Source organism: Berghia stephanieae, chromosome 6, assembly GCF_034508935.2.
Source record: "Berghia stephanieae isolate SIO BIC M18660-M18661 chromosome 6, UCSD_Bste_1.3, whole genome shotgun sequence".
NCBI lineage: Eukaryota > Metazoa > Mollusca > Gastropoda > Nudibranchia > Aeolidiidae > Berghia > Berghia stephanieae.
The window spans coordinates 68557562-68574674 of NC_088365.1; the positions used below are offsets into that span (position 1 = coordinate 68557562).

General features: G+C 36.8%; 1 protein-coding gene and 2 long non-coding RNA genes across 7 annotated transcripts in view; 2 read left to right on the top strand and 1 right to left on the bottom strand.

Annotated features, from left to right (window-relative positions):
• The first annotated feature begins 1256 nt into the window (after positions 1-1256).
• LOC144975519 (uncharacterized) overlaps positions 1257-17113 on the top strand; it is a 36718-nt gene continuing 20861 nt past the window's right edge. For 2 of the 5 annotated variants that reach the window (XR_013645933.1, XR_013645934.1), the window contains exon 1: positions 1878-2183. This is a non-coding gene — a long non-coding RNA (uncharacterized LOC144975519). Of the gene's footprint in view, positions 1464-1855; positions 2184-17113 lie in introns of those variants that run through there. The other 3 variants (XR_013645937.1, XR_013645935.1, XR_013645936.1) reach the window with 3 other exon arrangements.
• LOC144975515 (uncharacterized) lies at positions 3511-6492 on the top strand. Its single transcript, XM_078919683.1, has 3 exons — positions 3511-4177; positions 4841-4989; positions 5252-6492. Exons 1-3 carry the CDS (start codon positions 4156-4158, stop codon positions 6485-6487), a joined length of 1407 nt encoding a protein of 468 aa, XP_078775809.1. The 5' UTR covers positions 3511-4155; the 3' UTR covers positions 6488-6492.
• LOC144975523 (uncharacterized) overlaps positions 11967-17113 on the bottom strand; it is a 12802-nt gene continuing 7655 nt past the window's right edge. Inside the window, exons 2-3 of the long non-coding RNA XR_013645940.1 lie at positions 15398-15546; positions 11967-14389 (exon numbers count right to left, since the gene is read on the bottom strand). This is a non-coding gene — a long non-coding RNA (uncharacterized LOC144975523). The remainder of the gene's footprint in view (positions 14390-15397; positions 15547-17113) is intronic.

Sequence of the window (17113 nt, forward strand, 5' to 3'; positions counted from 1 at the left end):
GTGACTGGATGTGTTGCAACAAACTCAGGTTAAATGAAAATAAAACAGAGGTGTTGCAAATTACAAGACGGGGCTTCGTGGACCTTTCCACGCTTAACCTGAATCTTTCTGATTGTGTAATTCCCATCACTAAAGAACCTGTGAGAAACTTAGGAGTTTTATTCGATACCAAATTAAACATGTCTGCCCATGTACTACTAATGTAACTAGATCCTGCAATCTTTACCTTAGATCTATTGGTGCTATTAGAAGGCTTCTTGATATTGATACTACTAAACTTCTTGTGGTCTCTTTGATTCTTACCCGCCTTGATTATTGCAATAGCTTGCTCTATGGTTGTGATAATAATGTCATTAATCGACTCCAAAAGATACAGAACAAAGCAGCTCGATTGGTAACGTTATCTAAAAAGCGTGAGCATATAACACCGATTTTGGAGGACCTACACTGGCTACCTGTAAAGTTTAGGATTGAATTTAAAATACTCACCCATGTTTTCAATTGCTTAAACAATTCCGCTCCTGTTTACCTTCAGGAACTTATCCACCTTTATGAACCCAGTCGAAATTTAAGATCTGCCATAAATATCCTAAAGGAACCCCCAAAATCGTTAGTTTTTCATGAGAAATCCTTTGACCACCATGCCCCCCGACTGTGGAACTCCATCAATATTGAAACTAAAAATAGTGAAAATCCACTTATCTTTAGAAAACGGTTAAAAACTGAGCTTTTCTGTAGGGCATATAATTTGGACTCTTAGTATGTATTTTATTATAATATATTATGTTATCATCGAATTTGTGTGGTTTTAACATGCCAGTTCTATATTTGTATATCATACATGATGTGTTGATGTAAAGCGCCAGTGAGCAATTCCAAATTGGAACTAGGCGCTATATAAGTTCATTATATTATTATTATATATTATTATTATAATGCACGAGACCCATGGCCTACTAGAGGAGTGTTCATTGATAGATGGATGCGTGTGTATCATAGAAATAGCCTTAGTGTGTGTGTGTGTGTGTGTGTGTGTGTGTGTGTGTGAGTGTGTGTGTGTGTGTGTGATAGTCAAACTTGAGTAGGTTTAATGAAGACTTGTCACACACGCGTGATACACCTATACGAATTTCCCTGCCACTCAGACACACTAACATCTGACAAAGTGTGAGGGCTGTGGAAGAACCACAGACTACCGTGTGCAAACGTTGGCGATTGGTATCGGATGGCATAACTGTGATCGTTTGAATTTGAAATGATTCGAAACACTCGTTACCCCTCCGCTCGCTCGGATCCTGATCGTCTCAAGCTCACAACCCGCCTGATCGTTTTACGATCCAGTGATCGTTTTACTAACTCGCTCTTCCGGCATTGAGATCGAGCACTGACTCGTGGCTTCGAGCTCGATCGTCGATCGAGTAAAAGCGATCAAATAACCCAACACTACTCGACACTATCTTTCAGCAGGATTGCCAGTTTGGCATTTTAAATGCCAGATTCCAAAAATCTGGCATTTTTGAAAACCGTTTGGCATTAGAAAAATCATTTGGCATTTGGCATTTTCATTTGGCATTTTCTTTTCTTGTATATTATACTTCAAATGACACCTTTTCTCAACCGTGGTGTAGTGGTTTAGCACTACACTTAGTAGTCAGTAGGTAAAAAATACCCCAACAGGAAATTTAGTATAATTCAAAAAAAAAGAAAAGAAAAGAAAACATGCAAGCCACCAGGATATGATAGTAAATTGTCTATCAAAAGTGACTAGTTTTCGTAGTGGGGGTGGGAGTCAACAGACTTTGGCATTTTTTTGGAGTGTTTTGGCATTTTTTGAGTCTTCCCCTGGCATTTTGTTGAAAAATAATCTGGCAACCCTGTCTTTCAGTTGTCTGTTCTGTGACTGTGACTCGAATCGAACTGTGCGTGTTGTGACTGTTGTGCCTTTGTTGAATAAACTTGTCTTCAGACTTAGACTTTGATAATATCTGTAAAGATGCGATTTCTCAATAAAGGAGAAGACACTTCGGCAGTGGAGAACGACGTTCGGAATGCTTGGAGGTGGTTTTGGTTAGACGAGGTTTCTGAACTTGGTCATAGATTTGAGTCGTGGTGTAAGAAAACAGACGAGCCAGGAAAATGTTTTTGTGTCCCGTGTGGTAAGACTATTTCTTACGGATCTGCAGGTAAGAAAGCTCTAAAAATTCACATCAGCAGGGCGATCATATAAAAAAATTCAAGTCAGTGCAGGGTTCTTCCAAGCTTGTATCCGAGTTAGGGGGGTGCTCGAAACAATCGATTCATGACAGCTGCTCGGAAGTGAAGGCCATCGTTTCCTTCTTTATTAGTGAGCATTGTTTACCATTTACGCTTGCCCCTGATCTTCTTGCCTTGTCTGAACGTCTTGGCAAAAATTCTGTTGCCCTCAATTCTACATCCCTTTCTAAAACATCTGCAACATACTCAACAACACATGGGGTTGCATCATTCATCAAAAAGGACCTTTCGGATAAGGCTGTCATTATTCTCCGCCGGGCGGAAAATAGTCCTTTTTATTTTCCGCCGGGCGGAGAATAACAAATTTGCTTATTTTCCGCCGGGCGGAGAATAACAAATTTGCTTATTTTCCGCCGGGTTTTTCAAGTTGATCTTTGAGACGAAGAGGACTCCCATAATCTGACCTTCGTGGTGTAGTGTAAATAATCTGGTCGTTATTTGCTTAATTTTGTTAATTTGGAGAATAAAGGGAGTTGACTTAACTCTGCTCTTTCTCACTGCTAGTTGTGTGATTAGTTCTCACTAGTGTTGCTCAATCAGACTGCAAACGTTTGTGGGGAAGATTTTATGTCACTGATTATTGTGATAAGTTTATGTTGTTGTTGTTGTTAGTGTTTTTTTATGGTATGACTGTCGTGTCTCGATCAGGCTGTTGTGAGTAATCTTCATGTTGTGTTTGTTCACTGTCTCCCGCGTAAACGTGACGTCATCGTGTCTATCCTATAAAAGCTTGTGACACCCTTCATTCTTTTCTCTTCGACACCAAGCCTAATTCTAGATCTACTATTTTGCCTATCGTTTGTATCCGACAGATCCGATCCGCCATACTATGTTTTAGAATTAGACTGTACCGGGACGATTCCCGATGTGCTTTTATAGCATTTTTAACCGCCCATATATGTCCTCTACATATATGGAGAACGCTCACTTCGGTGGAGACTTTTTCTGAACTTTTTCCTTTATTTTACACATCGTGAACGAGATTGGGAAATCCGTTCACGACACGTTAAAGGTTACACATCGTCTGTACTGTGATGGGAACAAATAACCACTATGGGTCTATAGCGCGGGGGGGAGGGCCTCGGTGGGTCCCCTACGGTGTGTCAAATACCCCCCCCCCCCCCTCCCCATCATGGTAAGGATGCAGTGGCCTTTAGTAATAGAGCAGGCAGTAGGGACTCAGTGGCTAATATTATTGATAGGATGGTGGCTAATACTAATAGTAGCTACTCCAAACCGGTGCTTATCGGCCGTCAGCGCCGTAAATTTAAACGAAAATAAGGCTTTTGTATCAATTCAGTCTTATCCTCGTACAAAAGTTATTGCATTTTCGTTGATATCATTCTAAAGGTCAATTCTTGCTCTTTTTAATGGTATCAAATTTGTATCAAAATACATTGAGGAAAATAAATTGTGACTGTTTGTTTGTAGGTCACTTTTAGCGGAATACTACGGGCTCGAGCGGTCATTTGATACCCATGTCTTTTTATTTTTCAAAGCCAGGTCGCGCCGTGAAACGCAATGATTCAAAAGTTACTTATTCGAAAAGAAAATTGTACGACGTTTAATTCGATATAACTTTAAGTGGTATCGATCCCATTTTTCAACTTTTAATAGCAGTTTTTTAAAGATAAGTCGGAAAAAAAGTCGTTTAATTTTATCAGAACATACTTAAAGTGGTATCAAAATAAAGAGCAACCTTTTTTCTTTACATTTATGGGAACTACATCCCAATAAATTGTATGGCGTTAGCTGGGTGTTCGATTATAAAAACCATACAACGCGCCCGTTTCTGCCCATCTTTCACTTGCTCCTCTCTCAAAGTCGGTGCTAACGGGTCGCGGGATTTTCGTCAGTGATTGGGAATCACAAACAGTTTTCATGGATTTGAAGTCTAAAGTCGGTAAGTAAAATGATAATTAAGAATATTAGTGGAAATAAATATGTTTGTTGTTGTAAAAAAGTCTGTAAAAGTGTTTAAATTTCATGTTGGATTGGACCTGTGTCAACTGAGTAACGATGAACCGTCCAGTTTCATTATCTCCTCCACTCCAGCTACCTGTACTTTACATGCCTTTGTAATTTTCATGCTTTGTCTTTTGTATAACATTTTTATTTCTTTGTTTAGGTCAATATCTTGTTAACATATTTCATTTGTTTAAGTTTATGTTTTGATTATCTTTTATCTGTTTACTGTTATTATTTAAGGTATGGGGTACAGGTCTGTACGAATTCATAATTTAAAATGGCGGCCATGAAAGTTAATCTCATTGACCTGCCGAGTCCATTGTTGGTTTATGAATCTCAAAGTTTAAGTGGGCTTGAATAGTAGTGGGAACATTAATTTCAAATTCAGTTACAAGTGACATGGATACTGGTTTTATTTCTTTTTTTTTCTCTTTTCCGATTCCAGTGGCATTTAGAGTAATAGTTGATTGACAAATGTTTGCCTTTTACTTGTACTACAGCTTCAACCCCTTACAACATGGACTGGTCGGATTGATGTGATGTATTAGTATTTTACCTTCTTGTGCTCATTAAGTAAAACAATTCATTTTAATTTCAGTTGACGAAGTTTACAATGGCCTTAGAAGTTCATTCCTGGCTGTTGGAAAGGGAAGACGTCCCAATGTTCCGACCATCAATGTCATTACGAGGCGTCTTCTGGTTCAGTTGTATTTCCTGAAAGAGGAGGGACGGCGACCATGGAGAGAGGTATGTTGTGTGATATTTGTTTTTGTTTGTGGAGTTGTAGTAGTGTGCCGATGGAGTTGTGGCCTTATAAAAAATATGCAGATCTGGAGGCAATTTTTTTTTATAATGATGAATGATCATCAAAGATGTCATTTTGTAGTCAGGCGATATTTAACTAATACACAAGTTTTGTCCGCAGCTGGTGTCAAGAATCGTATTAGTACTGTAGTTCTATATGGCTATTAACCTTTTTTTTTTTTCTTTTTCATTTATGCTTCTCTAGGTGGAGGACTGGATCCTGAAATTGAAACCTGACCTGGGGCATCATGTAAGAGGACGCGTTCGTGCAATCGTGGAATACTCGTACAAGTGGTGTCACAGTGAGGATTGTTGTTTGGATGTATTCCTTGAGGAACGTGTGAATTTTTTAGCTTTGTCACCTTATTTGTCCTCTATTGGAATTAATCGACAGACATTCAGCGATCCTGAGAATTTTGATGTTACTGATATTGTTGTTTGTAATGAATTAATTGTTGAGCTTCATAAGGCTAAGGCTATCATGAAATCTTCAAAAAACCATTTTCACTTGTGGGTTGCTAAATTTGTTAAGTGTCCAGTCACTTCAAAACTTGCTCGCCATGGGGACAAAATTGTTACAGATTATTTTAATCTTAAGAATAATAGATCTCCCATGCAGGACTTTCTTCATAAAGCTTTCACTTTTAATGTAGATTTACAATCAGATCTTCAGATTCCTGCACCCCAGCCCATTCTTTCTCCGACTGTGAAAAAACATTGTACAGATTGTCTTCATTTAAAGGAGGAAGTTAAAAGTTTAAAAGATTTGATTCTTCTACTGCAGTCGGAGAAACATACTTTAAATACTGAAATCCAGAGTTTGAAATCAAATAGTGAACTTTTGCGTGTGCAGCACGACGCAGATCTTTGTCTGGCTAAGGATAAGGTTGATGTTTTAAAATTGAAAGTTAAATGTGCCAAAAACAAATCAAAATCTGAAGTAAAATGTATTAAAGACAGTATGTCAAAAAATGAAATTTCTTTGAAAAATGACATTTCTAATTTAGAAAAAAAACTCAGCAAAGCTAAGTCAAAGAGCAAAGAATTGAAAAAACAGCTTACATCTTCTGAGGAGGAAGTTGTTGCTTTAAATAACAAATTATTCTTAAACATGAATGATTTCAATGTTGCTGTTAAGGGTACAAAAAATAATGTCTATAGTGATGCCATACGTACGACTGCTATAGGCCTTGTGTGTGAAACTGGTGTATCAGCTGCCAATGTTAGCAAAGTAATTGAAATTGTTGCTAATAATTTATTCCAATATTCCTTTATTGAAAAATTACCCTGCATGCAGACTGTATTAAATATTGTTGATGAAGGCTATGCCCTTTCTCAGTTTCAAATAGTTGAAAGCATTTTGAAAGTTGATGATGTCACTCTTCATAGCAATGGTACCAGTCGTGACCAAAAAAAATTGTTGGCCATCAGTTGTCACTAAGTAATGGGGATACTTTTTATTTAGGCTATGCTCCTGTTGCCACTGAAAATTCTAATACTTTGTTAGATTTGGCTTTGAGTGTTCTGTCACAAATTTCTGTAACATATGCTCAATTTGCTTCTGTAGATAATGAAGGGATATTACGTATTATCTTGTCTAAAATTACCAGTCTCATGACTGACAGAGCAAGTGCCATGAAGTCGTATGGAAATTTATTCTTTGACCATGTCAAGGCTGAGTTGGGCCAAGATGTTTTGATACATTTTCTACATTGCAATGCGCACTATCTTTTGGGCCTTGTCAGTGCATTTGAAAAGGCCATTGCCAATGTAGAGAATGCCTATGTCGCTGATCATGGTCCTCTCGGCCGAGATAATCAAAGTAAATTTGCAAAATTTTCAGATACGAAAGAGTCTGCTACTTTTCGTATTCTGAGAATGGCGTCTGGTATTTTAGGTCCAAATGGTGACCAGAAGAATGGCTGTAGAATAGAGTGGACAACGTTTTGTGAAAAGTCTTATTTTCCGAGCTTTAAAAGTAACCGTTTTAATTGCCATTTTGAAGCAGCTGCTGCTCTCATTTTTCATTTGTCAACAATGAAGTTATTTTTCACCTCTGGTGTTTTGAATGACAACACTAACATGAAAATTGAATCTGTTGCTGTTGATATTCAAGACAATGTATTGATGTCCTGTGTTTGTTGTCTTGCTTTGTTTTATATCAAGGTCACTGGTCCTTACTGGAAACTGGTGAACAGCTCTGTTAAGTATTCAGAATTTCATACCTATGCTAAAATGCTTCGGGATGCTTTTCAGAGGTGGTCTGAGGATCCCAGTGACCTTTTTAATGAAACTTGTACATCTGTCTTTGATAATACAATGAATATTTCTTCTGCATTGTCCATTTCTATTCATGAATTTATTGCCATTTGTGATGAACAGTTTATGGTGGACATGCTTAGATCTCTTTGCAAGGAGGCATTGATTCTAACAGAAAGACAGCTTGCAGAATTTATGGATGGGGGTTACTTTTGTAATTTAGACCCTGCTGTTCAAAATCAACTTCGTCATTGTCCTTTAACCAATTTGATTGGAGAAAGTTCTTTTGGCGATTTTGATTTTGATATTTCTAAAAGAAGAAATGCCTCCTTGCATAACAGATCTGCTGTCCACTGTATTAAGCGAAATAAAACTTTTCATTATCTTAAACACAGCAATCAACTCAAAGCACACAAGCTTCTAAAATCAGCTCGCAAAAGATCAGCACAGTTAAGGCAGGCCAACATTGAATTAGAAAAAAAAATGAGGAATGACAAAAAACAGATTTTTGCAGACAATCAAGATAAAAAGATTGCAAAAGAGCTTAAATCGATCACGCAAAGAGGCGTCTACACGGCAAAAGTTAAAATTCATGGTGGGCCCTGCAGATCCTCATCCGAAGTGGATGACTTGATTCTTAAACTTAATTCAATGGGCAAGTCCTCACGACATATTTGTGAGTGTTTAAAACATGAGATACGGTTCTGCAAAGCTGTATTGGGTCACAAGCATTTGAAATTAAGCGGTACATTTCATGATCTTGTAGAACGGTTAAAGTCAGTTTTGGTCTAGATTGCATGGTCAAAAGTATTAAAATATTTTTTTTTTCTAGTCATGCCTTGTGTCGCATATCAACTCTAATGGTTAGGGTTAAGTTTAAAGTTGATATAGTATATAGTTATTTATAAATATTTTTCTTTACCGAGTTACTTCTTGCAGAATCGTCTATTACAATTGTGTTGACTGTAGTATCTAATATTTCATTTTTTCAATATATTTTTTTACATATCTCATTGTATGGCCTGCATTATAGTTATTAATAATGTTTACTGCAAGTTTTAAATATTGTTTTGACACCAATTTTATTGTGTGACATCATATCCTGAATATTATTTTTGAACCATTTTCTTATCTGCTGGTCTGTGAGGGTTTGCATATTTTGCCAGTTCAACTGCTCTTGTGAGGTTGTAGTATTAATTGTTTTGTATTATTTATGTTTTGATTTGCATAGACTATTTGTTTGGACTTTATTTTATGGAATTTTGTGGATTTACATTATTACGAAAACATCTCATTTTTAAAACTTTTTCGTGACATTGTCCTGTTTGAAGACATGGCCCTCTTAGACATTAATAATAAGGCTAGATGCTTGTTGTTTACACTTAGGAGCAGTTCTTTACCTTTTTATTGATGTTTAAACTGTATTTCTATCACCAAAATTACATTTGTTACAATTTTTTTTTTAATCCTAAATTTTGCATTTTTTACCTCCCTTTCGATTTTGTCATTTTTGGCCTTGGTGCGATTTTTGTTGCAATAAATGATGGTTTTTCCATCCAACTAGAACCCTGAAAAAAATTGAGCTTGTTCCCTATGTGGTAGAGTGTTGATTTACTGATTTTTGAATGTGTGGGTCGGTAACTTATAAAAATATTGCGCTCCGAAATCGGTCCATCCGCTCATTCGGAAATTATGCGTAAAACCCCAAAATTTGAAATGCTGTAACTTTTGAAATTGAAGAGCTACAGCATTGATTTTGGTATCAAAATTCTTAGAATCAAAAGTTCTATCAAGGAAAACAATTTTATTTGATGTGTTTTCCATATGAAAAATCAGTTTGGAGTAGCTACTAATAGAACTGGTGGTAGTAGAGACTCATTGGCTAATACTGATAGAGCTGATGGTAAGGTCTCAGTGGACAATAGAGCTGGTAACAGGGACTCAGTGGCTAATAGGGCTGGTGGTAAGGACTCAGTGGCTAATAGAGCTGGTAGTAGGGACTCAGTGGACAATAGGGCTGGTGGTAGGGACTCAGTCGCTAATAGAGCTGGTAGTAGGGGCTCAGTGGACAATATGGCTGGTGGTAGGGACTCAGTCGCTAATAGAGCTGGTAGTAGGGACTCAGTGGACAGTAGGGCTGGTGGTTAGGACTCGGTAGACAATAGAGCTGGTAACAGGGACTCAGTGGCTTATAGTAATAGGGCTGGTGGTAAGGACTCAGTCGCTAATAGAGCTGGTAGTAGGGACTCAGTGGACAATAGGGCTGGTGGTAGGGACTCAGTGGACAATAGAGCTGGTAACAGGGACTCAGTGGCTAATAGGGCTGGTGGTAAGGACTCAGTCGCTAATAGAGCTGGTAGTAGGGACTCAGTGGACAATAGGGCTGGTGGTAGGGACTCAGTGGACAATAGAGCTGGTAACAGGGACTCAGTGGCTAATAGGGCTGGTGATAAGGACTCAGTCGCTAATAGAGCTGGTAGTAGGGACTCAGTGGACAATAGGGCTGGTGGTAGGGACTCAGTGGCTAATAGAGTTGGTAGTAGGGACTCAGTGGACAATATGGCTGGTGGTAGGGACTCAGTGGACAATAGGGCTGGTGGTAGGGACTCAGTGGCTAATAGAGCTGGTAGTAGGGACTCAGTGGACAATATGGCTGGTGGTAGGGACTCAGTGGCTAATAGAGCTGGTAGTAGGGACTCAGTGGACAATATGGCTGGCGGTAGGGACTCAGTGGCTAATAGAGCTGGTAGTAGGGACTCAGTGGACAATAGGGCTGGTGGTAGGGACTCAGTCGCTAATAGAGCTGGTAGTAGGGACTCAGTGGACAATAGGGCTGGTGGTAAGGACTCAGTGGACAATAGAGCTGGTGGTAATGACTCAGTTGGCTAATAGAGCTGGTGGTAGGTAAATAACAAAGTATTTGTTGCAATTCAATATTCTTTATTGATCAACAATACAGAAACAGGCTTAACTTAATATAGTACCTGTAAATAAACCCAAATATAATAGAACAGTTAGAATATCCTCTAGTAGGGACTCATTGGCTAATAGAGCTGATGATAAGGATCCAGTGGCTAATAGGGCTGGCTGTAGGGGCTCAGTGGACAATACCTGTGGTGGGGACCAGTCGCAGTGACTAATACTGTCATGGCAGTTTTATTGCATCGCTTGCGGTCGCGTTGCTGGCCGCAAAACAAAAAAAAATTGCAAAAAAAATCCCTGATTTGCATGGCGGCCGCAAACTTTGCAATGTTTTGCACAAAAAAAAAAAAAAATAAAATAAAATAAATAAATAAATTTTAAAATATTTAGTGGGGACCAGTGATGACAATCTGGGATTTTAGGATTTCTTCATAAATGTTCCGTTGTTTTTGTCATGTCAAACATTTTCTATGCCTTCTATCATTTTTGACACCTCTGCCCAGTTGCATGAATTTTGGCGACACTCCCTTATTTATGACGTTAGTCTAGACACACTGGCGTCAAATTTAAAAAGTAGCACAAGACACATGGTGGCCATAGATGAGAAGATGATCGAAAGGGAAAGGGATGGAGCAAATGGGTGTAGTGTAAATATTTGTGTACTTTTTAGCTGTAGCATGATAGTACATGTGACGATTTTATAAGTTTTTTAAGCGTCTTTTTGAAATTTTTCTTCTTTTTAATTTTGTTTTTGTTTGATTGTTCTGAATTTGTTAATAAAATTCATTACAACTTGTGTCTAATTATAACACAATTTAAAAAATAAATTAAAAAATCAATTCACAAAGTATTCTTGCATTCTCTCTCTCGCTTTCTCATGTCCATATTTGTCTCTCAGCCACCCTTCCTCTATCTTCATATTGTGTTTATAGATATTTGGTAATAGAGAGATAATATGTACATAATAGTAATAGTAAGTTAGGCTGATCGATTTAAGACATGATTGTTTAAATTTATAGGCTAATTTAAATTTGCTCTATAGATAGAATATGTTTTGCAATTGATTAAAGATTCTTATAATATAAGTCACTGAGTCCCTACCACCAGCCCTATATATCTGACATGGCGGTTTTTTGAAAAAAAAAATCCCAGTTCTGAATTTGTTAATAAAATTCATTACAACTTGTGTCTAATTATAACACAATTTAAAAAATAAATTAAAAAATCAATTCACAAAGTATTCTTGCATTCTCTCTCTCGCTTTCTCATGTCCATATTTGTCTCTCAGCCACCCTTCCTCTATCTTCATATTGTGTTTATAGATATTTGGTAATAGAGAGATAATATGTACATAATAGTAATAGTAAGTTAGGCTGATCGATTTAAGACATGATTGTTTAAATTTATAGGCTAATTTAAATTTGCTCTATAGATAGAATATGTTTTGCAATTGATTAAAGATTCTTATAATATTAGTCACTGAGTCCCTACCACCAGCCCTATATATCTGACATGGCGGTTTTTTGAAAAAAAAAATCCCAAATTTTGCAAGCTAAAAATCCCAGCAAAATTTGCAAAAATTAATGAAAAAAATTGCGGAAATTTTTGGCCAAAAGACAAGGAGGTATTTGTTTTTAGATAACAAACCCGAATTGTGTCTGTATTATTGCAACCTTGTGATGATATAAGTTATATCATCACAAGGTTGCAATAATACAGACACAATTCGGGTTTGTTATCTAAAAACAAATACCTCCTTGTCTTTTGGCCAAAAATTTCCGCAATTTTTTTCATTAATTTTTGCAAATTTTGCTGGGATTTTTAGCTTGCAAAATTTGGGATTTTTTTTTTCAAAAAACCGCCATGTCAGATATATAGGGCTGGTGGTAGGGACTCAGTGACTAATAGGGCTGGGCTGGTGGTATGGACTCAGTGGCTAGCACGTCAGTGGGAGGGACTTAGTGGCTAACAGGGCTAGAGGTAGGACTCAGTGGCTTACATTAACAGGGCTAGTGGTAGGACTTAGTGGCTAACACAGACTAGGAGTCCTGTATTCTCTATGGCGGCTAACAGAACTGGTGGTAAGGAATCAGTGGCGAGTGGTATTGGTATGGACTCAAAGGCCAATAGGGCTGGTGGTGAGGACTCAGTAGCCAATAGGGCTAGAGGTAGGGACTCAGTGGCTAACCGTAGTGGTATGAACCCAGTGACTCACAGGACTGGTGGTACGGACTCAATGACTAATAGCGCTGGTGGTAGGGACTCAGTGTGTAATAGGCCTGATGATAGGTACTCAAGTATGTAATAGCACTGGAGATCAGAACTAAGCAGTCAACCTATATGTCACAACTGGCAGTGAATACATTTTATGAAAAAAAAAAAATTATCTCACGTTAGAACGCACTACAGTCCACTTAAAACAAACCCTCATCTGAGCTAGGAAATATTTCACCTTAAAGGAGAACCTGTAGTCAAAAATCCATTTTTTATCGCAGTGCCAATATTGGTATTCCCCTGTTATTTCAGGTGGTAGGAGGTCTAATTTGATGATTAACACACATACACACAAAAAAAAAAGAAAAAAGCTAAAAACAAATGTGTGGCTATGTGGTCTTATGGTATGACAGACGCTTTCGGGTCGGAAGGTCCTGGGTTCGAACCTCGCTCGGCGCATAGTTGAGTCCTTGGAAAAGGCTCTTTACTCACATTCTCTCAACATCCTCAGATGTAAAAGGAGTACCCGGCTGTTAACAGTATTGTCTTTGTCCAAAAAAATTGTAATATCGCATAACAAGCGTTGCTGTTGACCAGGGCCCCCTTGTAAAGCACTTTGAGCACATTTAGTGGATATTGCGCTATATAAAAAGCTCAATATATTTAAATGTCTTCAATGACACAGACAATATAGGCTAAAATGAGACCAACCCCACCCACCCCACAAAAAAAATAATTTCCGACACTGATGCACCGAAAACCAACGAAATCTTCCAAATTTACACACAATGTTCCCTACAAGAGCTACATCACGATGGAAAGGCTTAGCAAGTCTTGAAAAATATATTTAAAGAATTGTTTTTCGATTACGATTGAAAATTTGGCATGGAACGACAAGAAAAAATCCAATTTAAAAATTCATATAACTACTAAATTTTAGTTTAGCCCAAAACCAAATCCATCATGATGCAATACCCATCATACGAAAGATTCTGACCAAATTTGGTATACAATCTGATGGGAAACAATCCAGTTATGAATGTCAGAAAATCGAAAATGATATTTTGAGAAAAAAACAAAATGTCTTTATTAATTTGATAAACAAGCTAATTTTGCAGACAACGTCCATCAAAATTTCAAAGTATAATCAATATGGAACAAGAGAATAGTCAAATTTTGTAAATTGATCAATTTCTGAAACAAAAAATTGTCTAGAAAGAAATGCTGTACAATATTTTTTAATTTCGGCTGAAATTGTGGTGCGGATCGACAGGAAAAAAAAAATTAATTTTTTAAATTAAAAAAACTTCTAAATTTTAATTTACCCCAAAATGTTTCCATCATGATGCAAAACACATCATAAAAAAAGATTCTGAATAAATTTGAAAATAATCTAAAGGAAAATGACATATATGGTTCTTAGAAAATCAGAAAATGACACAAAACAGAAATTTGAGAAAACACTTATTTGACATAAGCTGATCCATAAAATTTTCAAAATAATGACTATCATAGGACAAGAAAACACGAAAATTGTGTAGATTGATCTGTCTAAAAAATGTATAAATGATTCGCTAACCCATTCCCTAAGAAAATAAATGCTGAAAAATTTTAACACTATTGTGGTCAAATATGATTTATATCTTACGAATTCATCACTGTAATAAAAAAAACTAATATGATATGACGCACTACCCTCATGTTTTTATTTTTTAAAATGCTGCTTGTGAGATAAGTATCTAATCAATTTGAACTACAAAATCAAATCTATTTGAGACCAAAAAAAAACCAGGTAAATGGCGAAAATAGATTTAGCTCCAAATCAAACGCAAATTGCTTTCGCAAACTCCCAGAAAATTTTTTTTCTTTCGGCTCAATACAGGAAAATTCAACACCACTTGTTTGCAACCACTTTGTCTGATGTTCCACAAAGACGGTTGATCTTGCTCTGGTTTGAAAAATAGAAAAGAGGCATTTCGTTAGCAATTTTTGGAAAGGTCTATACAATCAAAATCATTGTCATAAATTGAATTTGTCAAAGACATACCAATTTTTTTTAAATGGCCATCATTCTCACCATCACCAACACAGTTGAAATTTCATTGGCTTTACCATACAGGACAAAACTCTTGACAACAAACTATCATTTAGATTAACGAGCATTTATACTCGAAATCACGGAAATCTCAAACTTGGTACAATTCCCAGTTTTAATCCCTTTATTTCGTTCATATAGTGGACACTCCCTTGCGATCTGTTGAATTTTTTCCCCCACTAATTGATTGTGTTGAACTGACAGAGAAAAGGAAATTGCAGTCTCACTATCGACTCTCTACAGAGTTCATAATAATGGGGAGTTATCATTATAATTATAATACGAATTTTATCAAGACCACCCACATTTACCTCCCTCAAATCCTGTGTAAAATACTCAAATTGGAAAACTAAAAAACACGGAAATCTCGAACAAACAGGCATGGTCCCGACTTGTTCGAAATTCCCATGCTCGAGCGTACTGTATTGATCACCAATAACAGAGATGCCAACCTAGCCTTTTGTAAACCCATATTTTCAAGACCAAAAACCTGTATTTTAGGACAAAAACCTGTATTTACTGTGCCGTGCAGAAATCGATATCAACCCGAAAAGGTCGAATCGGACTTCGTTAACTCTTACTCGAAAAAGGGCAGTGAATTACTTATAGTTATATAGCAGTAGGCTGGCAAGATTCGCAAAATTCAGTATCAATAATGAAAGCTCTTCTGCATGAAAACACTTTTCATGTTGTGATCGTAATTTCGTGGATTTTTCACTTCAACCAAATCCCGTATTTTTCATGATAAAACCGTGTGCCCGTACTTCGGAAGAAAAACCATACAGAACACGGGAAACCTGTACTGGTTGGCATCTCTGCAATAAAGATGTAATCTAATGAAGATTTCAAAACATTACTAACCAGTTTCAAAAAGTGCATGCAGATACTCTGCTCTGCTGGCACAGATGATGGTTTTCTGATAAAAAAGATTGCCACAACACATCTTGAGCCAGCTATCTTTCTTGATTGTCAGGACACCAGTACCGTCAACTGGTTCTCTTTCATGTTAGCTGTCAATGAAAAAAAAAAAAAAAAAATTAAATTCACTGCAGTGAAAATGGCACATACCAATGTCATTGTTTAAGTTAATAATAATAATAATAATAATAATAATAATAATAATAATAATAATAATAATAATAATAATAATAATAATAATAATAATAAAAATAAATAAATAAATAAATAAATCCATTTGTTAAAAAAGTAATGGTTAAAATGATATCGTTTTTCATTACAGTATCTTATATCATTGTCATTATCATCATCATGAGGCATCTCAATTTCATTCCAAAGTTCTAAAAATTGTGTCACCGCTTCCACTGCTGCTGAAAACTGCCCAGTTGTTACAGTTAATTACAATGCACACAATCACACAGTTACACTTACACAGTATTAGAAGTAAAATCAACGAAGGATTAATCCATAAAGATCACATTGGAATTTAGAACACATGGCACACGTGACAGTCGGCAAGGCGTGTTGTTATTACAATACAATTACATTCTCATTCATTCATCTATCTCCTCATACTCATATCGCCATCGGCATTGCTCGATATACACTTCACTGTCCTGAGTCCGAGCCTTGTTAAAAACAAAAACAAAAAGAAGAAAAGTCAAATTCTTACCTCTACAGAATCCTGACGAATAAAAATGGCATCAGTCTCAGTCTGCAATTGGTTAACTGCATTTTTGCAATTGTTGATAAGATGAAAAAGTGTTTGGAAATCAAGAGTCACAATCATTGACAATCGAACAAAACAGTCATGGCTTCGCGGTTGGCGCCACGGTCGACCGGATGTGACCTTTGACACGACCGGGGGTCACAAGTAGGGCTGTGCGGGTACCCGGGTCCTACCCGGGTATTGCAGAATATTTCGGGAACCCGGGTAGAGTCCTCGGGTACCCGGGTATTTTTCAATTTCTCTTTAATACGTTATTGTATTGGTTTATAGAATATAATTCAATCATATTTAAGTTTAAAAAAAACTATCCGTAATCAAAATAAAATTATTGATTACATTATGGGCTTTCCAATAGCTAGGAATAAGTTAATAGGAATCAACCTGATTCCAAGAAGTCAACTTTCTCTCGGAAATCGAAACTAATGAAAGTCCTTCCAAGAACTCGAGATGGGGACTATAAAAACACCCCCCAGCTATTGTTTTCACACACACACGACATTGCGACGCTGAGTAATTAATCAAGCATCTGTCACTATGTCGTCCCAGACAAAATCCCTTTCATGGAATTATTTTGACAGAAAAGATAAAAACGGGAGAACTGATCTCTGCAAAGAGAAGCTGTCTCGGTGAAAGCCACATTGACAAGTTGATCTTTTTGAACAAGAATTGCTAATGAAGGAAGTTTTTTTTTTATACCCCTTTTGCCTTGATTTTCTCAATCGTTGAGTTGTTGCAAAGTCTTTATTTTTTGTTTTGATTCTTAATATTTTGTTATATCTTTTTCTACAGTTTGTTCAAATAAAGATATGCTTAAAAAACAACAACAAAAAAAAACAAAAACCAAACAGACAAACAAAAACCGCCATATCAGCCACCCCCCCCCCCCCCCC

Bases quoted from the DNA above. Each gene is read 5' to 3' on its own strand.
- LOC144975515 (XM_078919683.1), top strand. From the start codon at position 4,156: ATGGATTTGAAGTCTAAAGTCG. The intron at 4,178-4,840 runs GTAAGTAAAATG...TTTTAATTTCAG, and splicing joins GGATTTGAAGTCTAAAGTCG to TTGACGAAGTTTACAATGGC. The intron at 4,990-5,251 runs GTATGTTGTGTG...ATGCTTCTCTAG, and splicing joins GACGGCGACCATGGAGAGAG to GTGGAGGACTGGATCCTGAA.